This window comes from Lupinus angustifolius, chromosome LG10, assembly GCF_001865875.1.
Source record: "Lupinus angustifolius cultivar Tanjil chromosome LG10, LupAngTanjil_v1.0, whole genome shotgun sequence".
NCBI classification, from domain to species: Eukaryota; Viridiplantae; Streptophyta; class Magnoliopsida; order Fabales; family Fabaceae; genus Lupinus; species Lupinus angustifolius.
This window is the reverse complement of record NC_032018.1, coordinates 629117-656909: the sequence shown is the minus strand read 5'-3', so window position 1 is coordinate 656909 and position 27793 is coordinate 629117. Positions and strand designations below refer to the sequence as shown.

The following is a 27793-nucleotide window of genomic DNA, read 5'->3' as shown; positions in this document are numbered from 1 at the left end:
TCTTCAACCCTTCAAGGCACATACTTCCAACACATACTTAGATTACACATTTTGGTTCCTAACATACATTTGTATAATCTTGGAGTACTGTTTGAAGATAGGATTTGGTATAAAAATATAATATTCATATGAGACAACTTTGACTCATTGGTGTTAAATGTTAAAACTCCAAATTTATTTGTTTTGTAGAGTGAGTTGTGAACTTATGTCATTTATTTGCGGTTGTTAAGTGATACTTTTGGATTGATATATGTTTTTTAATTTAGACTTTGAATTTGTTAAAGACTTAAAGTTGTTTATTTATGTGAATTTTGAGTACATTATAAATATTGATTATAAATTTGAGCTACCTATTTGGAATTTTTTTTTTTTTGTTCTAGGTTTATATATATAAAAATATAAGTAGTATGTCCGGTTTAGCCGGCATGCGGTTTAATTACTGAACCACTGGTTGAACCACTATACCACTATACCAGTACCCTGGCCGGTTTGATAACCGGTACGGTTTTAACAACACTGGTTACAAGTAAGAAATACAAGCAAAATTCTATCAGCATTCTTATGGACGATGATCTCGCATTGCTGAATGATGGTGCTTATAATTTCCTTAGATTTTATATTTGCTACATTATTAATTTTAATTTATAGTTTCTTTAAAGAATAATTTCACCATCAAATATTATTACTCAAATGTGCAATGCCATTTTAAAACTGTTTTGATGTACCCAAAAAAATTAAACTGTTTTCACAAATAGAAAATTACGTAATGTTTGTATTAATTATACTCATTTCTCCTAAAATATTATTAATTTACTTATGGTTGAAGTCAAATATGAATTTATTGAAGTCTTTGGCAACCTTTAAATGTAAGTAATTTAGAGGCCTCGATATTACTTCTTTTGAGTTAATTTTACATTTTGAGGTTACATTTTAAACATGCCACCATTATTTGAAGATAAAGTTTATGACACTTGTATGTTTGGAACCAACTCAATATTATACTGAGTGTAAAACTGCTTAAAGGGAACGGTGCTCTCTACTTTGTATCATATAAATAGAAAAAGTTGTATACATTGATAATCTATAAGTTTTATCATATTTAATTGTTATTGACTTTTCAAAAAAATATTCTAAATAAATAGTAGATAATAGAATGTATATGTATAAATCTTTACATTATCCGTATATATATTTTACACACAAACAAATAATTAGATGAGAAACTTCCAACTAGTGCTCGGGCCTAATGCACCAATATATTAGACTGGAATTGCTCACCATGTTATGTTAATATTATACAAATTAATCTCCTTTATTTTTTCTTCGGTAAAGCTTGCGCTTAATATGTTATCCATAATATATTATATTCCATAATATGTATTACCTCGATATATAATGAGTCTGAAGAAAATGTATTAAAGTAAAAATATAATTATTAAATATTTTTCTAACCAACTCATTACACATAGATAATTATTAAATATTACATGTTAATGCATATGCATGATCTTTAAATCTTTTTGATTAATTAACTCGACCCATCATGATGAAGCATAGAAAGCCTTTTCCAACATTGTAGGTGTTGCATTCATTTATAGTAGCTTGTAGCTCATTATAATGGCACCCATTATTCAGGTATCACGATAATTTATTCTTTTCTCGTGGGGTGGGGTTCCCATTATTGAACCTCAACCGTGTGGTTCTACATCCAACATAAAGAAAATAAAAAAGGAAACATCATTTGTGAATTGATTTTGGACCCTTTTCTTAGGTGGATTAAGCTTTAAAAATGTGGGAAATAGATAGAGGATTGTAAAATGAAAAAAAAAACATTGAAAGACATGACAAAAAAGACAGAATAATTACCTCTATTCATTTAAAACTATGCCTTTAATCACCAAATAGAAATTTAGTGTAATGGAAGTGAATTGCACCCCTAAGTAAGCATTGCCTTCAAGGTCATGTGTTTAAATTTCACATCCATTACTTTGGAGAATACTTCATCATAATCATTACTCATTTGAGGGTTAGTCTTATAACTATGTTTATGAGAGAATCATTACTTGATAAAAGATTGCAAGATGTAGCAATTTTTTGTTCAAATGCTACGATTCTAAATTATTTTTCAATTAAAAAATAAAAGCATAAAACATTATTAATCTCCTCTTATTTTTGGTATTATAGAGGATTTCTGCTAATTTGAACAACCAAACTCAATAATATTGATATCAAAATTATAAGTGTAATACTTTCAGATTTTAAACAGTCTGATGGTGAAGAGGGATGACATAAGAAATAAAATGTTGAGTTCGAGTCTCGCCATCAACAAAAAAAAGTTATAAGGTAGTTTTCATTTTATATTCGATTATGGTTAGCATTTTTTTATATTGAAAAGGCACCCATAAACCTAGTGGCTAGCACACCTAGAGCCGTCCTCCCCAACGCACCTTTGGGTGGTAACTTAGGAGCTACTCATAGACTATAACTTTGAAAAAACATGTCTTCAAATTTATGAGCTAGTCATAGATTATAATTGAGAAGAACATGTTCCTTTTATAAGATTTTGTCAAAGGTTGGTTTTACTCTTTTTTATAAGATTTTTTCAAGTTTTTATGCATATGATGATTTGATTTTGTTATCAAAATACCCTTATAGTGAAAAAATAAGTGAGTCATAATAATGAAGGATAATTTTATAAAAATATATTTAATTTTTATTGACATATTTAATGAAAGTAAAATCGTATTGCCATAAAACTGTGAAAGGACTCTAAATGTTCCTATAAAAGTGCAGGAGATAGTGATATAAATGATTAAATACCCTCAATTTCACAACTTGTTAAGATAGAGTAAGACTCCTCTCCATTAATGGAGAGACAAGTTATATTTTGTAGTGTATTTTGAAGGTGAAAATTGTAATTTCAATGAAAATTAAGGGTCATAAATGACATTATCTTTTGACTTGTTAGTGCATTTTTCCATAACTTGCCTCTTCATTAATGAAGATGAGTCTAACTGTTAAGATAATACATAAAGTAGGAGAAATATGTTTGCTTTGCATGCTTGAACATGTTGATAAAAGAAATGATTTGAACATTTTTGGAAACTAAGACCGGTACCAACATGTACTAATTTGACTCATTGGTGATGTTCCTTTATTTTACATATCGCATCTTCTATAAATGGATGGAGTTCTCAGCAAAACAATCGGGTATATAGGGGAGTCACAAGGTGGTTTGATGGTGAATAGGGTGGTCGTAAGGAATGGAATACAAGAGGTTGTGAGTTTAAGTCCCAACATCAATAAAAAGTAGGAGTTATAAGGTGGTTTAATGATATGGTGAAAAAAGTTGAAGATGAAGTCTCACCCACAACAAAATAATAACATACTCTATATTTGACAATAACCGGAAAAATGCAAAGGATGTTACCAAATTAAATTGTGGCTGTGGACACATAACAACAATGTTATGGTCTCAATAAACAACTGTTGCCTACCTTATTTAAAAACCCTGGTTGTTATCTATTTCCCTCTGTTAAGTGCATCAACAAATTAAACATGAAATGATATAACTAAAACCATGACTACATCACGTAGAATTCTAGATTTTTAATCTCTAGTACAACTTGCATAGTTTGGATCAAATAAGACATTTTTTTAATACATTGTTGCTGAGTCCTATAAAAAGATAAAAGGGCACTAAAAACTTCACCCTATATTTAAGTCTAAACAATTCATATAGATTTGGTCGTCACATGCACATGAATGATGACTCCACTATATTTACATTACTTAATTAATACTTTGATCTAAACTAAAGCGCAACACAGTACTTCGAAAATGGAAAGCTAACAAAACTAAAACATGCAATTATTCTAATACAATAGACCAAAGGAGGAACTCTCTTGGGACTCCTGAGCAAGATTTGAAGCAACTAAGGAATCATAGATACTGACCCAATTCTCATATTCCTCTTCATCTCCACAACCAATGTGGTTCCACTGAGCTGGAGGGTTATTGTCAGTTTCTTCATTCCTCGCAAACCTTCCTCTAATGCGCGGTCTACTATCGGCTAATGTCTTCCTGCAAGCATACTGATTCGCGAAAGAACACAAGTTAGTATTTGGAGGAATATTATATGTACAATATATTAATTTGTACAACTACTGAAACATTTAAAACAAAGTATGATTGCATCATAACTAAATAGTATAAAACAAAGTATGTCTGCAAGATTGGATGTTCACAAGACATTTTCATAATATTTCTACTATAATTGCATCATAACTAAATAGTATAGTAGTAGACCATTAAAGGGTAGAGACTATATATAATAGTACACTATAGTGAAAAAGATTAACATAAAGCATGCATGGTTAATAGCATGCCTAATTGATCATCTTTTTCTTCATGATCTTCACATTAATGGGGTTACCAGTAACCTTAGATAGTAAGACAAATCGGTGAGACGATTATCATACTCCCCAAAATTCTGGAGCTGTTGCAGTACACTAGAATACACCTAAAATCATAATTGTGTAATCTTTAATACTTGTGTGGATCAGGGCACTATGTGCAAAGATCATGGAGACAAATTGTAGTTGAAATTTTACATATTTTTTAAGTCTAATCTCATCTTATATTCACCAATGTAAAACATAGAAAGCTACGTAAAAAAATGATGTAACCTTAATTTTCTTGTTGAAGTTCCTCTGGTTTCTCTTGCTTCTGTATCTCTCAATCCTGGCTTTCTTCTCATCCGGGCTATATCGACAGGCTCTATTCATCCCTTCTATGATGATACTACATTCACTTGACAATGAACTATGATTGTGTTGCATTCTATTTATCCTCTGTACCAACGTTGCATGTTAAAACAAAAGAACATTATTAAATAATTATACGGTAACTTTTATTTATCGAAAAAAAAAAAAAATTATACGGTAACTTTTACATTTACCGTATGGTGTACTGTATAATACGGTAAATGTAAAATTTTTACAAGACTAATAATATTTTGGAAGTTATGGAACTGCAACGGTGAACATGTGAAATTAGGAAGAGTACATATATACAGTGATAGTACAACATGGGGCATGACAGTAAAAAGTGAAGACAACACGCATGACTTTAAAATTAGAGTAAATTATATTGACATTCCCTGAGTTTTAGTGAAATTATACAAATCAACGCTCATTTTTTTTACACCTACACAAACCTCACATAGTTTAATACAAACATGATATATTTATCACATTTTTGTGTGGATAAACACAAGTTAAAAATATAAATGCAACCGCGCAAGTGTGATGATGATAATTAGAGAACGAAAAGCATGATGACACGTAGAATAATATGAATAAGGAATGAAAAAGTGTATCATACGTGGATATCACCGGTACTGTAAACTCTTCTGACCGGAGCATCGTCGGAGTGAAGCAAATGAGAAAAGAAAGGAGAAAGTGAGTAGTGGGTCCCACTGTAATTATTGTGATGGTTCAAGGAATTGCTGCTAAGGGTATTTTTCTGCATGAAGAGATTAGTACTAGCCACAGAACTTGGTGAGGCTGCATTATAATTACCACTGCTATAACTGTTCTTATTATAGTTGTTGGTGTAGGAGTCGTGGATTATTGGTGGAGAAGATGAAGAATGAAGGGTTGTTGTTGTAGTTGTGGAGGCGCGTGAGAATGCAGTGTTGGAGTGTGCATACATGGTGTGCTGTAGTGGAAATAAATGGAAGATTCAAGTAAAAGTGTCTAGAAGGTGGAGAAGGGGAGGAAGTGAATGGAATGAATATTGGGTAAGTATTTAACATTTCTCTGTTTCAAGTTTGAAGTTAAGGAAAAGAAATGAAAGACTTAATATCAAAGACCATCAAAATACTATTATTTTACTGTTTTATTATTATGAAAATTTAAAACAGAAATAAGAAAATTAGGGACGCGAGCTGGGAATGACGTGGATGATGATGTCAATATTTAAGAGAAGAGGGAAAAGCGTTGACTTGTTTATTTAAACTCACACGCGAGCCAAATGAAAATAGCATAGGAGTAAAAGAATCAAAGATATACATGCCTCTCCCTTTCCTCTAATCTAATAATAGTGGAAGGAAAGAAAAAGAAAGGGATTAGGAGGGCATTCCCTTCTTACTTTATAAAAAAAATAATTACAGATTTAATGACGAAAATGAGAAAGATCTCTGGATTCGTGATTTTTTTTGGATTTCCAACCAGCCCCAAGAGGCCCAAACCTCGATTACCAAACTTTCTGTTTCTCATATAGGAAGTTTAGTTGTAACTAGTAGTAGGGGTGAGCAGGACCCGACCCTACCCGCTCATCCGATATAGTCAGATCATGATCGGGTCCAATCAAGTTTAGGATCAGGGTCGAGTTCCAAAAATAAATTCAGTCAATATTTAGGGCCGGGTTCTAAAAATAGATCCAGTCAATATTTAGGACCGAGTAGGGACCAAGTATAATCCGACATGTCTCATCTCAGAGTCACTCGTTCATCATATTTGTATGTGTTTCTACTCAAATGTATATAGAATAATGATACCTTTTTGGTCGAAAGTATTATTTATTCTTTACTTTTTCCTTAATATATACATGATTAATAATATATATATACACATATGTCATTTTATATATCAAACTACATATTCATAATAATAAATTAAATAATATTGAGAAGTCTTTATCTAAAATGAGTATGCATTATATTTAATCGGGTCAGGGTCAGATCGGGTTTAAAGGCTGACCTGATCACTATTTAAGGTCGGGTTAGCTTCGGATCTAGGACCAGATCCGGATTCAAAAAATGACTCAACCAATATTTAGGGTTGGGTAAGGACAAACTTTAACTCGTCCTAACCCGGCTCATACTCACCCCTAACCAGTAGGAGCACTTTCCTTCATTGTCCTTTTTGTGTCAATATTATTGCCTTCTATACTTTATCAAATCCTACCCAACTTGCATATAACCCCCACCACTTACTCTAATTTTCTACATCTTTCCATGTGACACTCTTATTCGAACAATGTTATACATGTTTTAGCCTCATTATATTAGGAAATTAATGAAGCCCAAGATATATAGCTGATCTTGATCAAAGTTTAGGGTGAGAGAAGGATTGACACGAGTTAGGTTATTAGGCGATGTTTAGAAATAGGGTTTAGGATGACTTTTAATACCTAAGGACTAAGGTCGTTGTTTTCTTCACCATCATCATTATACACATAGCACTCTGAATATATTGATAGTGTGCCCTTTAGACAACTATTTTGGTGCATGTTATTGTCCATATAAGAATTAGAAACGTCTTTCTATTGCATACTTGTAACACTAGGGAAAGAATTGAAACGATTATTTGTAATACCACCTTTTTGTGGGTTTTTATTAAAACATTCATTACTTCACTTTTTGGTTTAAGTTGTTATATTTGGAAACTAATTGACTCTTTTAAGGACCCTCAAATATCTAGTCATTGATAAAATCAGCTGAAATAGAGACTGAGTCAGAATTTCATTGTTGCTATGCCACCTTTTCTTATTGTGATTTTTCATTGAAGCATTCATTGCCTCACTTTTTGGTTTAAGTTGTTTAGAATTTGATTACTTGTCTTGAAGTGTTTTGGACCACGACACCTTTAACTGCTCTAAGTATAAATAATGTCACAATATCGCATTGTATATAGTTTAGATATAAAATTAGTTGTCTTCAGATTTTGGTCATGCATAATTTAGTTTTATCATTTAAACTCTCATTTTGAAATATTACTTATTTCAAATGTAACAAGTGTATGTTGAAGCTCACATTTACAATTCCTAAGTCTTATGTTATATATATTATTTCTTCAATAAAAATATATCATATCAATTAAAAATATAATTTAGATTTTAAAATTTTATTATTATTATTATTATGTTTTCTTCATTATCATTAGATGAGACAATTATAAGTCACAATTTGAGACATGAAAGCTATGTTCCATCACTTCCATTTAAACTTTGAAGAATAAAAGAAAAGAATCTTGGAATACCCACCAATTCAACTTGTGGTAGGTGGGCACATAATAATGCATGCTTAAAATCCTAGTCTATAATAATGTGCTATGTGCTCTGTTGCATGTTGAACATTGCAGAATGGGGTGGGGCTTCTGCTTATATGGAAAGGTTCAACACTATATACAGTTTCTCCACTACAATCACTCATACATTGACCTTGTTGCCATTGTGCCATGTACTAGTTTTATTCAGAAGCTTCTTATCAAGGTTGGAGATGAGAAATTAAAATAGCAATTGCTTGATACCATAATACTTCTAAAGAAGTTGTTAAAAAAATAATAACAAACTCACATTTCACTCATAATGCATATTCAGGTAATATCGATGGATACATTTTATCACTAATATAATGTTTAGCTCTTGTCCAATTATTCTGGATTGAGGGATAGAGACAGAATGTGATAGATGGAAAAGAATAGGAACTAGATATAAACAATGATTATCACTTTATAACTTGTCATGTATATTTACATAACTTTAATTAATGGGTTGTATTGAGTGAACCAAGATCCTCTATCCTAAAAGTTTCATGTCTCCATCATATCTTACCAAATTACATAAAAATGTTATTTTATATATTTTTTAATTTTCTTTTCAAATATGTGTCAAATTTCAATTGGATTGGGACACAATGGGACACCAAAAAGTGGGACAGTTGATCCCTATTCTGCATTGAGTCTACTAGAATATGTAATTTTATATTTTTAGAATTTTTCTTTTTAATAAATTGTACTTTTTTCATTAGATCAGGACAAAAAAATAGGACAATAAAATGAGACAGAAATAAAAGATAAATGATCTTTTTCCATTATCTCAAAGTGTCTCAAATATAGATATGTCATTTCAATTGGACTCGCTGGGGCCCCCAGATTTGAACTACTAGTTCCACTTTAATGGTCTTTTTCAGTTGTAAAAATTCAACCAGGTCAATATATTCCAATCACTACAAAATGGTGGAATGTTGACAAACGATTATGATAAACAAGGATGTGTTCACAACAAAAACTTCAAATGTGTCTATTCATATAGACAATAGTAATATAGTTACATAGCAGTTCACGTGTCAGGCAATTGATACTATCTAAACTTCAAATGTGTCCCTAATAATTATCTGGGTAGTGATAGTAACGTTTTAATTCAATATACAAGTAGAAACACTGATATTAAAATTTTTAAAGTAGCCATGGTTGAAATTAAATGTGTACCAGTATACAATAAACATGTTATTAAGCAATCTATAAGTTACATTGGCACACGTGGATAAAAGGAAATTAACCAAATATCTCGTTTACATTAGTATTAGCATGTAGAAATAATTGGTCAAACACAACAAAAACTACACATATTACCTTATACATGTAAAAAAATTAGGACTGAATTAGCTGAGTTTTAGTTTATTTATTTGACTATGTCACTTTATGTGAATTGGCATGATTATGTTGCACCAAGCATTTTAAGATGACCCATGCTGAACCTTCCCGAACAAATAGGCTCTTTGGTAAAGGAATCATATATATGTGAAAGTAGGGTAAAGTGGGCTTTATGGCATTGAATATATGTGAATAGGTCAACTCGATCTTACTTCTCTGAAAAACATGTCTTCAATACCAATGATAAGGCATGTTTGTGGAATGTTGAGTCAAAAGTATATCGGAGACCAACACTTCTTAACATTTTAATAATGAGTTTAAAATCTGTGTACGAACAGTGTAAAGCTTTTTACACTGTGAGCACATCATCCACCATATTACTTTTGTTTCAGAGTCAATAATGGTTAATAAATTAATGGTGAATGATTGACTGACAGTGTAAATTAATAGTGTATACATATTAAATCATTTAATAATAACTAGAAAAACTTGGTGAAAGATATATAATGTGTCATATAATGGTGGGACAATTGGGCACGTTTTGTTTTGGTTGATTCCGACAGTTGAATAAATTATTGTTATCAACTCTAGTGAAGGAAGATTCCTCTCATCTATTGGTCTTGTCATTTCTGCTGACATGACCACCATGAAAAATTATCATATTCATTTATTTAAAGATAAATAGTTATTTTTACTCATATTTTTAATAGCAAAAATATGATTTTATAGTAAACAAGTGAATAAAAGTGTTATTATATGTGATCTTTTATGTGCCATTGTCTCACTATTAATGGAGATGATCACTCACTATCATTTCCAACATAGTACTATGGTGGTGGCCATATGTTACTGTTAAGTGTGAAGATTGAAGAGGAAACTTGGTTTCATTTGAAGGAGGAATTGGCTTCTGGTACTTCCCCAGTATGAATGTTTCGCAATGCAAAATATGACATTGTTGTATACAATTGATACACATTGAGTCTAGCAGTGGTACAAGTGGACAAATACCAAATCCTACAGCAATGTTAACGCAGTAGCAACTGTTTAGGTGAGGAGTTGGAAGTTGTTAAGAGTAGGAAATACTTTGTTCTGAGTTCATTTTTATCTTCACTGTCTATGTTCATCTTAGTGAAGAATAATTATTGAACCTTCTTATTTAGGGTTGGTGGAGAGTTGCCAAAATCCTCATAGTTTATTGAACTAGGTTGTATAGATGAAAAAAAATACAATGTTCAAGTTAGTATTTATAAAGGATGTATGTCATCATTATTAATGTATGAGACTTTTAACTAGTAGAACATGGAAAATCTATATATAACTAAGATATTGTATCTAATGTTGGAACTCATAACTTCGATGCTGATAGGTGTATGAGACTTCTATCAAAAGGCAAATAATATTGTTATTGCGTTAAAACTTATCCTATCATATGCTTATGATTTAAGATTTTCTTTATTTCATATAAAAAATCTACTTGAAATAGTTGGTTTCTTCCAATTGATAACAATTATGTTCACTTACCTTTGCATGACACATTCATACTTGACTTTAGATTAACCTTCATGCGAATCAATTACAATGACTAAGTAAATGCAAATTCAATAACATGATGAACCTAACACAAGTTTATCTAGACACTCTTTGACATGTTTTTTTGTTGTTGAGGGAAATGACTTGGCATGTTCTTACTTACACACAATTCCCAATCAACCTATTTTGGGACTCATAAAAATATGTATCGTGCATATATTCTTTCCAATAGGCAATTTATAAATCGCACAAAATTAATTCAAATATTCTTATTTTAATTATCAAAACATAAATGAAAGGTATCATCCCTCAAAACCAAAATAATCAGCATTGCAACTCAATTACAAATGATTCTTATTTAATTTTTGGCGGACAAGTTTTCAACTACAGATACTCTTACGAGTATAAGTAGTATTAATGAAAGAGATTATTTTTTATTTATATTTCATTCTAAACTAAATTGCTTGAGAAACAAGCTTTGTACACAAATCCCTTAAGCAAGAACCGATGTTCGAGTCTTGTGGATGAAAAAAATGCACGCTGGGAGAGTTAGCCCCACGTATCTGTGGATGTTCTCAGCTCAGACAGGACTGCTTCCAGTGCGAGATATCTGTGGGAAACAAAAAAAAAAGCTTTGTACACAAATCAAGCAAAAAAAATCAAACTAAATGTATCGTAAAAGGAAAAAAAATAAATTCACCAAAAAGTATAAAATCCGCGGGATCGAAAACCCGCCAAACTATGGAGCCACATTTTCAAAATGGCGCTAATATAATTGAATAAACCACGTCATCGATCCTCACATACTCTGATCTATAATCTGAACCGTACATTGAAATTAATCAACCATCTGAACTCCTCACATAAACACAATACAACCTTATAAATAAAGCTCGTTCGCTTAATATTCTCAGAATCATTAGAACTCGCACATATCCTTATCAGCTTCAAATTTCAAACAAAGGTAACTTTCAATTTAATCTATCTATTGCAACAATTTACTTCATATTTTCGCAGCTTATCCTATTTTTCATTGTTATTTGTTGAATCAATGATTAGTTTTGAATTTGAATTTAGATTCTGAGCAACAATGTCTGGTCGCGGTAAGGGAGGAAAGGGATTAGGAAAAGGAGGAGCGAAACGACACCGTAAGGTATTACGCGATAACATTCAAGGAATAACAAAACCAGCGATTCGTCGTTTAGCGCGTAGAGGTGGTGTGAAACGTATAAGCGGACTTATATATGAGGAGACACGTGGCGTTCTCAAGATATTTCTAGAGAATGTGATTCGTGACGCCGTTACTTACACGGAGCATGCTAGGCGTAAGACCGTTACGGCAATGGATGTTGTTTATGCACTTAAGAGGCAGGGGAGAACCTTGTATGGATTTGGGGGTTAGGGTTTTTCAATTTTATTTGTTTTTTGTTGCTTATTGTCACTGTCTTTTTCTGTGTTGACGAAAGTTTTTTTTGTCAAGAAACAAAGTATTGCATGTTTTTGATTTGGAATCAATATAAATCCTAATTTAGAAATTACATATATGATTATTATGTCACTGTTTTGTAATAATAGTAGATAAATTATGTTCTATTTTTTTAGTATTTAATACACATGTCAACATTATAATAATATATACAAAACAGAAGACACAAAATTTGTTTAAATTTTCATGTGTTGGGCTGTTGCATAATTTTCTTCAATGGACAATGGGGCTAAGGCCCAATGAAAAAAACTAGGCAACTACATGAAATAAGTGTAAATTTGGGTAAGGAGCTTAACTATGCACTTATTCATTTAGTTTAATATGTACTTATTCATTAAGTTTAATGAAATGAAGTATAAAATATTATTGGCTGGTCATAAATTATTTTCTCTCTCAAACAATGAAAAGCTGTTCTCAGAATCCTAAATGAGTGCACTGAATAAAAAGTTCTGCCCACTATAATTATTTTATTGCTATGTATTTCATATTTTGATGTTTTAGAATATTTATTTTTAATTATTATTTATTACTCATATTTTTTATTTCTTTTTAATTATTTTTCAATGTGAATTAAATGGAGTTATTTTAGTCAAATTTTATATAATTATTTAAATTATATGTACAACTGTAAATATCAACACACAACATATGAAAGGAAGAGAGTACAAATTGATATAAATAGGATTTGGACCTTTTTGTGGACAAACCGGCAGAGGGCACATGGTGCCAAATAAATATTTTGACTTGATACCAAACGAATTTAAAATGTAACTTAGTTTTGGATAAATTAAAATGGTGCACATAATAGTACCCTATACCAACAAATATCTAATCAAATGTAAAGGCAAGGTACAATTTAGGCTCACCAAAACAACAATTACTTATAGTAAAAAAATGAAATGGATCTTTAATTTATTTAAATATTTTTGATACTATTAATAATATTTTATCACCTCTTTTGGTTAATGAACTAATTTCTTTGAAGATACATGAACTGTCACTCTTGCTCTTAAAAATTAAACACTACTTAAGTTGATTTCGTAATTCATATCCTTAAATTATACATGTCCCATGATGATATAGGTAATGTTGCTGTTATATCAAGTGAGTATCTACTTGAAGTAGATGAACCCACATATGTATTTAGTAATTATTATGTCGCTAGTTGCTAGTGGCCTAATTAGTGGTAGTGGGTGAAAAGGGAATGGTGGAACATAGTGGAGATGGATGTAGATTAAGCCTAAGTGCAACTCTGACTAAATGATATATATTCATTAATCATTATGGTACTTTCACGTTATTATCTCTTCTTCCATGATTAAAAAAAATCAAGATAAGGATTGGAACCAGCTTGGACTTGGAGCAGTACTCAGAAAAATAATCATAAAGAGAAATATGTAACTAAAATATCATTTCACAAATGTCTTTATGTACATTAGTATAGATTATTGGTTTATGTATTTCACATAGAGAGGTGGGTAATAAGTATTTTAGGAAATAAGCATAGTGAAATTGAAAAATGGAATCATCCAAGTGCACACAAACTATAGAGGAAAATCTTACTACATGTGGTATTTATCACTGAGTTTAAAATCTACTCATAGTTGGTGTAAAGCTTTTTACTCTATCGACACATCATCTACCATTGATTGGTATTACCTTTGTTTGAAAGTCAATAGTGATTAACATATGAATGGTGAAAAGTTCACTGACAATGTAAAAAATACTTACACGGTCGGTGTATAATATTAAATCCTTTGTCAATTTGGATGAATTTTTAGATTCACATATTTTTCTACTTAATAAGGCACAACGAAGTAGTTGCATAACTTACATTTGATTCTCAAGAAAGTCCAATCCAAACTTAACAAGCAAGAGATTTAACAGAGAGATCATTTTGTTATAAGCAAACATGTTTCACTAACTTGGTCTTGCTTTGCAAATCTAAGTTCCTAAATGTTCTGTTTGTGACAGAAAACTACAGATAAAAATACAAACAAACCAGAATCATATTAAGAATACAGTAATGTAATACATAATAATTTAGAAGAGTGTATAATCAAAATCATCTCCCCTCAGATTTCACCAACTGTGAGAATACCCTACTCATAGAAACACCAGATAGATCATCCACAGTTGAAGGTAAATCCAATTGTACTACACCAGAAGCACTTGGATCATGGTCATTGAAATTGTTGACTTGTGGAGAAAGTTCACCAATCATATTGGTACTGTTTTCTTCAGGATCTCCTTGAACAACTGCTTCTTGGAGTTGGAGAGCATACTCCAAATTCCACAACACATCTCCCATAGAAGGCCTATCAACACCATAGTCAGCCAAGCATTTCTCAGCAGTTTCTCCGAACTTCCGAAGAGAGTCTGGTCTGATTTTGCCTGCAAGTGTTGGATCAATGATTTGTTCCAATTGCCCTTTTTTCTGCCACTTCATTGCCCATTCCGCCAAGTTTACCATCTCCCTAGGAAGGGATGGATCTATGACCGGCCTTGCACAAAGAACCTCGAACAAAACCACGCCGAATGAATACACATCCGACTTTTCTGTTAGTTGTTGCCTCCTAAAGTACTCGGGATCAAGGTAACCAAAGCTCCCTTTAACAGCTGTGCTCACGTGTGTTTGATCAATTTCAGGTCCTGTCTTTGACAATCCGAAATCAGCAACTTTAGCCATAAAGTTCTCATCAAGCAGAATATTTGCGGACTTCACGTCGCGGTGAATAACTGCTTTAGCATAGCCGGTGTGAAGGTAATGAAGTCCTCTAGCAGATCCAATACATATCTCAAGCCTCTCCTTCCAACTTAAGCTTGGGAAACCCAAACCATAAAGATGGCCCTTGACAGTTCCCTTCTCCATATATTCATATATCAAGATCATTTCATTCTTTTCATCACAATACCCAATCAATGACACTAAATGGCGATGACGGAACTGAGACAGCATTTCAATTTCAGTTCGGAATTCTGCAAGACCCTGTTGGGACCGTGGATTCCCCCGCTTCACTGCCACTTTAGTGCCGTCGCTTAATTCTCCCTTGTATACTTTTCCAAAACCACCTACCCCGATAACCCAACTCTCATCAAAGTTGTTTGTAGCCTCCTGAACTGCCAAAAAGGGGACACGATATTCATAGTTTGAAGTAGCACTTATTGTTGTTCCATTGGAATATTTACTTCCCATGGTATGAGAGGTAGTTCCATCATTGATGGATAAAGGAATCCATGTTTTTGATTGCTCCTGTGACAACCGTCTTCTTTTCCTGCAAACTACAAAGAGAAGAACTCCTGCCAAGACCACTGCGCCTAGTGCCCCAAGAACCACACCAACTATCATCCCAACATTCTTAGAACTTGAGCCAGAATTATTAGCCGCAGCGGCTGTTCCTGCACTTAGACTTCCCATAGAATTGTTCATTTTCATGATCTCCAGCCCATTCAAAATAGCATTATTGTAGTTGCTATTAACACCAGAAGGGCCGATACTTACGTGAAGTTTATTGTCGGCAGTCAAGGGCGTAACCAAATCCTTATAATATGGAGCACCCAAAACATTGTTACTCATTATGCTGAGATCAAGATCCTTTGCAGCCTGAAATGAGTCAACATAGACATCGAAGTAGAGTTCATTGAGACCTTTACTTACTATATCACAGAAGTGAAGTCGAACAAGGTACTGAAAACCCGGTTCCACATCAAACTGCCATGTCACATTGAAAATACTACGTGGATCGTTAGTTGTGTTCATCTCACTGAGAGTACCATAAACAGAAGGAGGAGCAGTGTTCACAGTTGGCCCGCCATCTATATACTGAACAGCACCAATATTCGAAAAACTAGAGGCAAAGTTAGATTGCACAAGGAAACTTTGATCTGGAACCCAAGTTCTTTGAAGGGTATCATTTCTAGATGAAACAGTTGGACCCCCCATGTTAACTCTAAAAACTGTCTCCAGTGCCTGTATCAACAACCCGGAGAATTGCACCGATGGATCGAGTGAAAGAGCATCATCAGAAATAAGGTCATCAGGCATAGAAACAACTTCAATGGCATTCACAAAAGCAATGGAATTGTTGAAAGGTGTAAAAGTTATCACAAGGGTATTTGAGGTTACATTAAGAGAGTATTCCTTCATCACAGGATTTTTCTGAACACTGAAGTTGTTGTTACTGATAAGAACATTGTTTTGGGTGGTAACAGAGAAAGTTGCAGAAGACAAATTGTACTGTTGATAAGTAAATGGAAAGAAATAAAGACGGATCCAATGTCTACCCTGATGATTAATTGGAAAAGTGTACTTTGAGGATCTAGTGAATACTCTTGCAGTTTGATATAGAGGTGAATCATCACCAAAATAATTGGTTGATTTTAAGGAAGTACTAGCAAGAACATCTTGTGGAGTTGAAAGAAAATTCTTAGACAAATTATCAGCAGTGAAATTCCTATTACCTACTAGAGTAGTTGCATTTGATCCACAATCTATAAGGTAATTATCAACAGGAATAAAAGAAGTGGCACAAAAGCATACAAAGGGTAATATAGACAAAGCACATGCAAATATAGCAACTTTTCTCCAATCCATTGTTTGTGGCATCTATGATTCTATGAACTCAAGAAAGATTTGAACTTTGGAATTCAATAGTAGGAAGATCTAGACTCTAGAGTACAGAAAATAAGGAGGTTCTTTGTAACTTATGAAGCAGAAAAAAGTCAAATAGAAGAAGAAAGATGGCACCTTTAGCTGCAGAAGAAGGAGCAGAAGCAATAGGAGGAACCCCTTTTGTTATTTTGAAAGAGTTTTTGATTTTTAATAGAAATAGTGGGTGGTGGTGTCAGGTAATGAACAAAGTCATGTTAAGCGTAAGAATATAGCTCATGACAAGCTGGAATGAAAAGCCTTACCTATTGTCAAATACTCAAATATATAATAACTAGAAGTTGGTCTAGTTCCACAAGGTTTTACGGGATTCTTCTCAAGGTTGAGAATTCGATTTTTGGGAGTGACATTTGTTCGAAAGAACAATCATAAACCCGAAAGAGATCAATCCCTTAACTAGGAAATTGAAGGATAGCATTAGTACCAAAAAAAATATGGAGATATATAAAAAACAAAAACAAATAAAGAAAGAGAACGGAAGGGAAAAGGGGTTAGACCAGCATGTTATTTTAATTTTGTTAGATAAAGAACTAATCTCTTTCATTGTATGATTGTTTTCAACCAATATGTTTAGAGGAATCAAACTCTTAAGCTTTTGATCATCATGTAATCTAGTGGTCCTTATGGCACTTGACGAACATTTTGTATCTTATTTTAATTTGAAGTTTTTGTTTAATTTTAGATGTACATATAGAAACAAAATAAAAATAGAGTTGGTTTGATGTATTATAAATAAATATTAAATTAAAATAGTTGAATAATGAATGAAATAATTGAGGGTTAGGACGGCAGAGGAGGTTGACCTGAAATGTGGATGAACGCGTGTGCAATTTTAAGCAGCTGTTATGCATATGGAGTCATAGAAATGAAACTGACATAAGATCTGTCACAACAAAATATAGTAATTAAATGTATAATGGATCTTCAGATATAATAAATATAGAGAGTCGTTCACACTTAAAAGCATCAGTTAAGTGACGAATTAAATATACAGAGAGAAATTTGTGCAAGTGAATAAAGAATTTTCTGATTATTTCCGCCGAGTAAATACTTTATTCTCTTGGTGGAAAAATGATATATTTATCTAGGAACTCATATTTCTGACCAAATTAGTGAAAATGGGTATATTAGTATATTACTGTTATCACACAAAACTCAAAAAACTACTTTTTGGCCAATTTTAGAAAGTTTATTTTTTCTTTTACATATCCCTAACTACAATACAAAAATCAAGACTACATAGGTTTATGTGTATTTTAATTTATTTGAAATGGATTTATTAAGTGTAATTAATTAAAAAAAAAATTATCCTTATTTATTAGCTAAATATGGTAAATGCATCAATTTTATGAAGTTATTACGAAATGGAATAAAATTAAAGAGATTAGTTTTTTCATAAATAATAATTTTAGTTTTTTAAATGATGAGAATAATGATATACAATATCACAAAATTAATAAAATAAGTTGGTACAAACAGAAGACAGTGAGCGCAGGTGAGGGAGATAGTGGAATGAATGCGTGTGGGGATTTTCTTTGCTGGGCCTACTACCACTGTATGGCTCTCCATTTTTTTTTGTACCAGTGCCCACTTTTTTGGGTAAAATCCAATTATCGTGACTGTTATTCTCAATAAGTATCACTTACATAAAAATCGAATATCAATATTAAAAATCTAGTAGAACCTTATATCACTAAACTAATGTCTTGTTGGCGTATGACTCGACATATGGGAACCATATTCCCCATTACCTATATAAAATAATTGTATTTGCTCACCTTTCAATGCCTCAAACATCATTTATGTTGTTTTTATGGGCCAAAATATATGCACCAATTATATATAGGCTTTGCTAATTTACTACAACCTCTAATTTAATCGGACAACATTAGCAAATTACACCAAGATATTTGAACAAAAAATTTAGACTTTATCTTGGCATGGACTTCATGGAAAGCAAAGATGTGACTCAACTCCTAGTTAGTGATGCTTACCAATGGTGGATTTGGCCAATACAGATCTAGCCAATTCAAAGACAATGAGGTTTAATATGTATGGGAAATATGACTCTCAAGTCTTCTCATTCTCTTAATTCTCCTAAAAAATTTAACTCTCAAACTAATTATTAGATATCCGTAAAGTTTGTCCCACAATCATTTGTCTGGGTTCTACATAGAGTTGGCGATTCAACTTGGAAGAAAAATTAAGAATTGGCGAAATGAATTTCTCTCCAGTATTGGGAATGTGAGAAAAGTTATTTTTTTAAATATTTAATTTATAAAAAATAAAAAATCTGGACCGTTGAAACATTATTTTTACCCTTTTACCATATGTTATAATTTTAGGTATGCACTACCCTCTCCGGTTCGGATCCATGAAAGAGACTGAATTTTGACTTGAAAGATGATTGCTCAAAGCAAGCTTTTTACAAACTAAAGGAAAAACAAATGGTCTTTTTAGAACCATGTTCTTTTAACTATCTTGATGTTATGGAAATAATACCATATGATAGGGGTATCTTTATAAAATCACTCCTTTTCAATATTTTTTTGTATAAGTAAAAATTATTGAAAATTGTGGTTAGAGAATTACAACAGTAGAATTCATCAACATTTCAAACCAGTTACAAACCATCAAAATATGACATTAATACATTATTGTCATGCTAGCATGTTACACATTTCATAAAACTATACAAAACAAAAAAATGTCTTATTTACTTAGTTATTTGTCTTTTACTATTTACCTTCTATTAACATATTCTTTTTTAGTATAACTGATAGTATTCATTCACCACCATATGAGTAAGGAACTAATTTTTTTCAGTATATATGATTATCCCTCCAATATATTTTTTGCTCTTCGCATCCCTAATTTAATTTTGAATTTAGTCATTTCAAGGTGCGTGACTACCTATTCTAATAAGTATTGTTATCATGAATCAAACTATTTATATTTTGATTATCCTGCAATTTAACGAGATATTACATATCTAGACTAACGTTTTTGATATTTAGGTTAAATATCTATCATATGAAATGAAAATATGAATAATTCTTATTTTTTATAATTGTTGTGGCTCGAAACAAATATATTTGCTTAGAATGATAGCAAATCACGTTTAACACTCTAGAAAGTTATCAGAATATTCGATAGCACCATCATTATTATTAAAATCTCATGTTATTCTATAAAAAATTATAGTTTATTTCATGCCTATGTAATAGTTAGATGCTTGATAATGTTGAAATGGATTAGAAAGTTAACTACTTGTGTGTCTAAATAATAAGTCTATAATGTAATTTAATTAACAATAAAATTTATTTGGTCCTACAAAACTGTTAGCAGTGAGTATCAAATCTAGATTTGAAGTTACCCCACTAAATACAAACTTTACTACGTCCTCTATAATTTTATTATAAATTAATGGTTTCATAAAATAATATATAAATTAAAAGACAATACCTAAACTTATTATAAACAAGATATAAGATGTAAAAGAAGTATTAGAAAAAAAAAATATAACTTATTATAAATATAATTTTCTACTAAATATCTGTAGGAAATAAATAAATATAAATACAAATATAATAATAGAATCAAAATACTTTTAAAACAGATTAATATAGTTATTCTAGTATCCATTTAATTTTCTTCAAGGAAATTGAAGTTAATAATAATTATTTTGTAGTATGCAGAAGTTTTCTGGCATAGATTATTATTTTGATATAATCAAATATATTATTTGTAGTTGAGGTGTATGACTTCTTTTTTCATCCATGGATCATATTTGGAAATAATTATATTTATATGTTTTTTATTCTATTATTTAAAATTAAGTTTTAATTTTTTTTTGAAATGTAACATTTTATTAGTTTTCTAGATTATTTATTATTGTATTTTTTTGGGTCCAAATTCAACCAAAAGCTTCTTTCTACTCAGCACTATCTCATTTTCTCTCTTGCTAGTCGCTATCGCTTTCTGGTTCCGATTTAGGGCATTTCCAACTTCGACTCACACATCCTTATCCCTCTTCTCTCTTCTTCAGGTAAATCTTTTCTTCTTCTCTCTGATCTAATTTCATCGTTTTCATTCTTTCAGATCTAATGTTTTCCTCTTTCATCAATTGAGGTTTCTCTCGTTCCGCACTTGTATTCTACTGTCGTTTATTCATCCATTTTAACTGTGAATTATCAACGAAGTGAGTTTTATTAGATTCAATTGATGATCAATTTACGTTGTAACGTTTAAATTTTGTGGTTAATTAGTTTGGAATAGTACTTAGTGCGTTGGTTTAGGTTTTGAAATTTGTTTAAACCTTTTGGAGATTTCCTAGTGCTGCTGTTTTTTTCTTATTTTCTTGCTTTGGTTTATCGCTAAGCTATCGTTTGTTCAGAGTATGTTTCAAATATATTTCATGCTTTGCTATTTTAGCTGGGCATTTGATGACCTGCAAATTGGTTTGAAGAGATTTTAGAGTGTGAAATTGTAAGAGGAAATGGTTTATTTGGCCTCGATTTCAGCTGCATTGTGGCAATACTCGGTCTATACTGAAGTGTATGCACATACTTAGACCAACTTCATGGTGGTCATTTTTTATTCATGCCTACAAGAAAAGGTAATTGAACTTTGATTTATATCCGATAATCTAAAGGGGTCTGAAGTCTGAACTATGTTGCTTACTTTGCTATACAGTTAGATGCTTAGTACTGAATCACATTACAATGATCACATCTGATGTTGTCTTTATGTATTTTATCCTACTCAGGTTGTTGATTGGTTGCAAGGGAAGGCTCTCTTACCACATCTGTCGACGCTGAAGTGATGCGTTTTGGCACGACCTTGTGAAGTTCATGCAATGTCGGGGTTACTTAATGTATTCTCTTATATCCTATAAAATGAGAGACTTTTTTCATAATTTATGTCGCCCTTTACTGTTTTAAAATTGTCCTGTCCACTTAATTGCTAAAATTTTGAATTTGAATTATTTTCACTTATCATTGGATATTTTCACATTTTCTTACTAGATTGATGTTAATGGCTTATACAGGGGTGTTGTCTGCCTGGTATATGCTGTCGGAAATCAATGTACTATTATACTATGTTATAGGGTATTTTTGTGTGTATACTGATCATTAGAATGTCTCATGAACATGTTGATAAACCAGAAATTGGATATTCAAGATATTTATGAGGAGTTCTCCATAGAGAAGTGGCATTGATTCAAATGCCAGCCTATGTAGCGAGGGAGGAATATGAAAGTGACCACAGCCTATGTGAACAATAATTGATCGCCACTAAACTTTACCTTTGCCTCACCTTTCTATAATGAGTGCTAATCATTCTATGTTTTGCTGCGTACTGGCTGTTGCCTCTGGGTGTGGTTAATTCTATTGATTGCCATGAAAAACTATTAAAAGTAAAACTTCTGTTTCTTGTTTAATATTACACGCCTTATGCTTGTTGGATATATCACATAGAATGAGAAATTCTTTGTAACTTTTGATATTTTTATTACTTCTTGTACGACACTGATTCCCATGTAGCATGTCTCTATGATTGATGTAAATGGTAATAGGGTTACTTTTGCAGTCTTCGCTAAATGGATCTGCTTCAAATCTTCCAGACGGTGCTGGGCGCTCTTTTGCTACATCATTCTCTGGTCAGTCTGGTGCGGCTTCCACAGTTTTTCATCACACTGGTGGGCAATTTTTGCTGGAGTTAATCCTTTTTCCTCTACCCTTTAGTTGTATAATGGCTAGGTTCTTGGTGCAGGATCTATTCAGGGGTTGCATAACATCCATGGGACCTTTAATGTTCCAAACATGCCTGGTTCACTCTCATCAAGAAACTCAACCATAAATAGTGTTCCAACTGGGGGGGCTCAACAACCTACGTCAAGCCTTTCTAGTGGAAGATTTGCATCAAATAATCTACCTGTTGCACTGTCACAGGTATCTAGGAATGTATTTATGTTTAGAGTCTTAGATATTTTGAGAATATTTAATTGTTCTATCATTTTGTTTCTAGTGTTGCATAAGTTACAATATTTATATTTCTTATTCAACCATATTTGCAGCTATCCCATGGAAGCTCCCATGGACCTTCAGGAGTCAATAATAGAGGAGGTATAAGTTTTTTAGGAAATCCTGGATTTAGTAGTAGCTCAAATGGAGTTGGTGGCTCCATTCCTGGGATTATTCCAACTCATACTGCAATTGGTAACAGAAATACTGTTGCAGGATTGGGAGTATCCCCAATTCTGGGAAATGCAGGTTCTCGAATTACAAGTCCTATGGGAAACATGGTCAGCGGGGGAAACATCGGGAGGATAAGCTCTGGTGGAGGATTGTCTGTACCTGGTCTTGGTCGTTTAAATTTAAGCGGAAATGGTGGATTAGGTGTGCAAGGACAAAATCGACTGATGGGTGGTATGCTTCCACAAGGTATGTATTTGGTCGTCACGAATGCATTGTAGTGGTGTGAAAGTAATCTTTTATCCTAAGAAATATCTGATAATGTTTAGATTATCTTCATTTGTAGTTGATGTCAAAAGGGTTAGATATTAAAGCGCTCTAAACTGTCTAAATGTATTTATTTTACCTTTAGAACATTTTCTTTATCCTGGGACATTTATTACCTTACTCGTTTTTAAGGATAAACCTCTTATATCTGCCTAAGTTAATTATCTTGGATGCAGTCCTTTTAGTGTCTACTTTGTAGCATTAGATGACAAGTTATTAGAGCATGTAGAATTTAGTGACTTACAGAGTTACAGTGTTCAAAGGTCAACATGTTTTTTGAGCTATGGTCCTTGGACACACCTTTCTTAAATTATTATATCTTTATGTGAGATGATTTATATATAATTTGTAACGAGGAGTAGTATTTTGTGTAGACTTTTTGTTTGCTTTATGGAGAATCATTTGGATACAGAATTATGCTAATCTAATCCCCCCTTCCATAATGACTGTGGAATTTTTATTTCTTCCTATATCATTGAAAGTAGACTACAGTGTTGTCGTTGGTGCATGGAGGCAGGCGTCACCACAACATGGTCATGTATGGTCTCGAAGCAAAGTGGCCACTAAACAAAAGGCATCCACAATTTTAGAAGATAATATAACGGGGCAAAGAGGTCTCCAATTAGAAAAAAGTTGGGCTCTGCATAGGGCAGGTGTTACATCGGCTAGTACTTCAATTGCTGATCTGCACATGGCATATCATAGTGCTTTAATGTTGAAAACACCATTCCATGGGGGTTTATAACATAGCCTCTAAACTGCCATGGCCACTCCATTTTTCCATAGTGCCACCATTGACAACACTGGTGGACTATTGCCCTCAATAAGAGAGAGACATGCACATTTTATTTCACTGCAATTTACACTTAGTAATATGGGTTTAGACTGATTAATCTTTCTGTTATTCTGCTGTTGCTTGTCTACCTGCCTGGCTGCTTTGAATTTGTTGTCTCCTGTATGTCACTATACTATTATCCTTTTAATATTAAGTTGATTTGATATATTGATTAAATAGGTGAAAACCACTTTTTTATTCAGGATCTCCACAGGTAATTTCAATGCTAGGAAGCTCTTATCCTGGTGCTGGTGGTCCACTTTCACAAAGTCATGTTCAAGCAGTAAATAGCTTGAATTCAATGGGGATGTTGAATGATGTGAATTCCAGTGACAGTTCACCTTATGACATCAATGACTTTCCTCAACTGACAAGTCGTCCTAGTTCTGCTGGAGGACCTCAAGGGCAGTTGGGTATGCGAAGGAAAATAATTTTTGCTTGATATATTTGTTCACCTTCTACAATAAAGAATAACTTAAGCTATAAGTTTCAGGTTCTTTACGAAAACAGGGTCTTGGTGTTAGTCCCATTGTCCAACAAAACCAAGAGTTTAGTATTCAAAGTGAAGATTTCCCAGCTTTACCGGGATTTAAAGGTGCTGTATATTGTTTTGCAAAGATATGTCATCTGTTGTCTCCTATATCTGATGACTTGTTAATTATTTTTGGTTGACTGTGTTCAATCACAGAACTGAGTACTCTAACTGAGTGAAGGTTGTTCATTTGGCTTCAGCATTTGTTTTTTAACATAGTATTTGTATACAGGTGGTAATGCAGATTTTGGCATGGATATGCACCAGAAAGAACAACTTCATGACAATGCTGTATCAATGATGCAATCTCAGCATTTCCCAGTGAGTTTCATGCTGTAAACTATTCAGTTACCTTATCTATTTACATTTCCATGTTTGTAATTTGAATGGATCAAAATTGGTTCTCAATCTTTATTTGCCTTCAATCTGCAGATGGGGAGGTCTGGTGGTTTCAATTTGGGGGGATCATATTCATCACATCGCACACAGCAGCAACAGCAGCATGGTCCTTCAGTCAGTAGCGGTGGTGTCCCCTTTTCATCTATAAATAATCAAGATCTTCTCCATCTGCATGGGTCAGATGTTTTTCCAGCATCACACTCAACGTATCATTCCCAATCACAGGTCTGCAAGTTCTGTATAACTATAGATGATTGCACTTGTTTATGTAATGAGAACACATCTCTTTAGTTTTAGCTTATCTCTCATCAAGTCAAAGCAAGTGTTTCTGACATTTAAAGTACTTTGTATTTGGTTTAGACCAGCGGACCTCCTGGCATTGGATTAAGGCCTCTAAATTCTCCAAATACTGTTTCTGGGATGAGTTCATATGACCAACTCATCCAGCAGTATCAACAAAATCAGAGCCAATCCCAGCTCCGCACCCTTCAGCAAATGTCAGCTGTAAATCAGTCTTTTAGGGATCAGGGCCTGAAGTCTATGCAAACTGGACAATCTAGTCCAGATCCATTTGGTTTGCTTGGCTTGTTAAGTGTCATCAGGATGAGTGATCCTGACCTGACATCTCTTGCTCTTGGAATTGACCTTACAACACTTGGGTTAAATTTGAATTCATCAGAAAATCTTCACAAGACTTTTGGGTCTCCATGGTCTGATGAAGCGGCTAAGGGTGATCCAGAGTTCAGTGTGCCACAATGTTATTATGCTAAACAGCCTCCTGCTCTACATGTGAGATGCTCTTCATTGTGCTTTATAATTACATTGCTCTTATTGTCTCCCCTTTATTGTGGGCTAAGTCTTTTTTTGTGATGCAGCAAGGTTACTTTTCAAAGTTTTCGGTGGAAACGTTGTTTTACATATTTTACAGGTTCTTTTTGACAACTGAACTTACTCTGTTTCACACTGATTTGTTTGATGTTATTATTTAAGCATGAAGTTGATCTTTTATTGTGCAGCATGCCCAAAGATGAGGCACAGCTATATGCAGCTAATGAACTGTACGCATCCCCTCACCTTCATCCTTTTGTTGTATTGTTTTTGGCTGATTTGGTCTTTAGTTTGAAATTATTTTAGGATTATTACAGTTCATGGATTCTTGGAAAAAGTATTTCCAGTTTTGGAATAATAAACTGTATGGGTGGTTTATTAGTTTATGTGGTCAACGCATCAATCTATCTTTGAAAATTGCTAACCATTCATCCGGGTGAATTATAGAATGGGATATTTTTGTCTAGAAATTTTAAAATGTAATTCTCCTAATTTATGTTTTCTGGATGCAATAATTAGTGACAAAATAGGGTTGTTGCTTTCAGTTACAAACGAGGGTGGTTTTATCACAAAGAGCATCGGTTGTGGTTTATAAGAGTTGCCAACATGGAGCCACTTGTCAAAACAAACACATATGAGAGAGGATCTTACCACTGTTTTGATCCAAGCACTTTTGAAACGGTCCGGAAGGTTAGTTTCTATGAACATATACTGGATTGGTGAACACACCCTCCACCATGTTACATGTCACTGTTCTCTGTTTATTTTTTAAAAATAATTTTGTCCCATTTAGGGTTCTAATGGACAATGTCCTTGCAGGATAATTTTGTTCTTCATTATGAAATGTTGGAGAAGAGACCACCTTTGCCGCAACATTGAGGAGGAAAGAAAACCTTCATGTAAAGTTTTCCTTTATGGATTTCTTTTGCTAGGATGTTAGTCTCTTTGAAGCCTTAGTGTTCCTTCAATTTTGCATTTCTCATACAATCTCTTAAATCTTGTTCAAACAACGTTGATCATCTTTTTCTCCCCTGCCCTATATGAATAATAGACTATAGTTTATATAACAGACAGATAAGAATGGAAATTCCTGAATATTCTTAATGGAAGTGTTGGCTAACAGTATAACTGATAGCAAGAATTGAGAAAGGTACCAATACAATGTTAAAATAACAAAAAAGGTAGAGAGAATCTGAAGATAGGAAGAAGGCTCTTAGGGGGAGAAGGGATGAATTCACCAACTCATTCACACCCTTCTCAGCTCAACTGCTTATCCTAAAAAGCAATTTACGCATCAAAAAATATTTAAAAGTAAATTTTACAGATTAGATGCCCAAAAACTAAGCCTGGTTCATCAAGCTATTATGTGTTGAAAATGTAAAAAAGTCTAACTTAACTCAAAACAATATATCCTTTAATAGTTATAGCCTAAACAAAACAAGTTTTTTTGTATAACCACATTGCTTTCTTTTATGGCAATTGTTACTTTATAACGTGAAATTGTACCATTAAGGTAAAGACTAATTATCACTTTCGTCTCAGGCAAATTG

At 32.8% G+C, this 27793-nt stretch overlaps 4 protein-coding genes across 8 annotated transcripts; 2 read left to right on the top strand and 2 right to left on the bottom strand.

Annotated features, from left to right (window-relative positions):
- On the bottom strand, window positions 3600-5774 carry LOC109358102 (zinc finger protein CONSTANS-LIKE 5-like). The gene is made up of 3 exons (XM_019602178.1): window positions 5386-5774; window positions 4689-4853; window positions 3600-4094 (listed from the first exon to the last, which is right to left on the bottom strand). The coding sequence occupies exons 1-3, from the start codon at window positions 5713-5715 to the stop codon at window positions 3876-3878; spliced, it is 714 nt and encodes a 237-aa protein (XP_019457723.1). The 5' UTR covers window positions 5716-5774; the 3' UTR covers window positions 3600-3875.
- LOC109357793 (histone H4) lies at window positions 11821-12530 on the top strand. 2 transcript variants are annotated; one of them, XM_019601842.1, is made up of 3 exons: window positions 11821-11934; window positions 12048-12405; window positions 12499-12528. In XM_019601842.1, exon 2 carries the CDS (start codon window positions 12061-12063, stop codon window positions 12370-12372), a length of 312 nt encoding a protein of 103 aa, XP_019457387.1. In that variant the 5' UTR covers window positions 11821-11934; window positions 12048-12060; the 3' UTR covers window positions 12373-12405; window positions 12499-12528. The 2 variants fall into 2 exon arrangements, with proteins under 2 accessions (XP_019457387.1, XP_019457388.1); XM_019601843.1 differs by lacking the exon at window positions 11821-11934 and having other exon boundaries at window positions 12055-12405; window positions 12499-12530.
- On the bottom strand, window positions 14316-17380 carry LOC109358506 (receptor-like protein kinase HERK 1). Its single transcript, XM_019602770.1, has one exon. It carries the CDS (start codon window positions 17060-17062, stop codon window positions 14522-14524), a length of 2541 nt encoding a protein of 846 aa, XP_019458315.1. The 5' UTR covers window positions 17063-17380; the 3' UTR covers window positions 14316-14521.
- LOC109358249 (probable NOT transcription complex subunit VIP2) lies at window positions 21031-27260 on the top strand. Of its 4 annotated transcripts, none has more exons than XM_019602378.1 (15): window positions 21032-21173; window positions 21894-22001; window positions 22718-22796; window positions 22895-23079; window positions 23205-23253; window positions 23368-23571; window positions 24688-24897; window positions 24978-25079; window positions 25249-25337; window positions 25449-25640; window positions 25776-26204; window positions 26291-26343; window positions 26432-26473; window positions 26789-26933; window positions 27063-27260. In XM_019602378.1, the coding sequence occupies exons 2-15, from the start codon at window positions 21984-21986 to the stop codon at window positions 27120-27122; spliced, it is 1857 nt and encodes a 618-aa protein (XP_019457923.1). In that variant the 5' UTR covers window positions 21032-21173; window positions 21894-21983; the 3' UTR covers window positions 27123-27260. The 4 variants fall into 4 exon arrangements, with proteins under 4 accessions (XP_019457920.1, XP_019457923.1, XP_019457922.1 ...); XM_019602377.1 differs by having other exon boundaries at window positions 22718-22826; window positions 22901-23079; XM_019602375.1 differs by having other exon boundaries at window positions 21031-21173; window positions 22718-22826; window positions 22901-23079; window positions 23205-23571.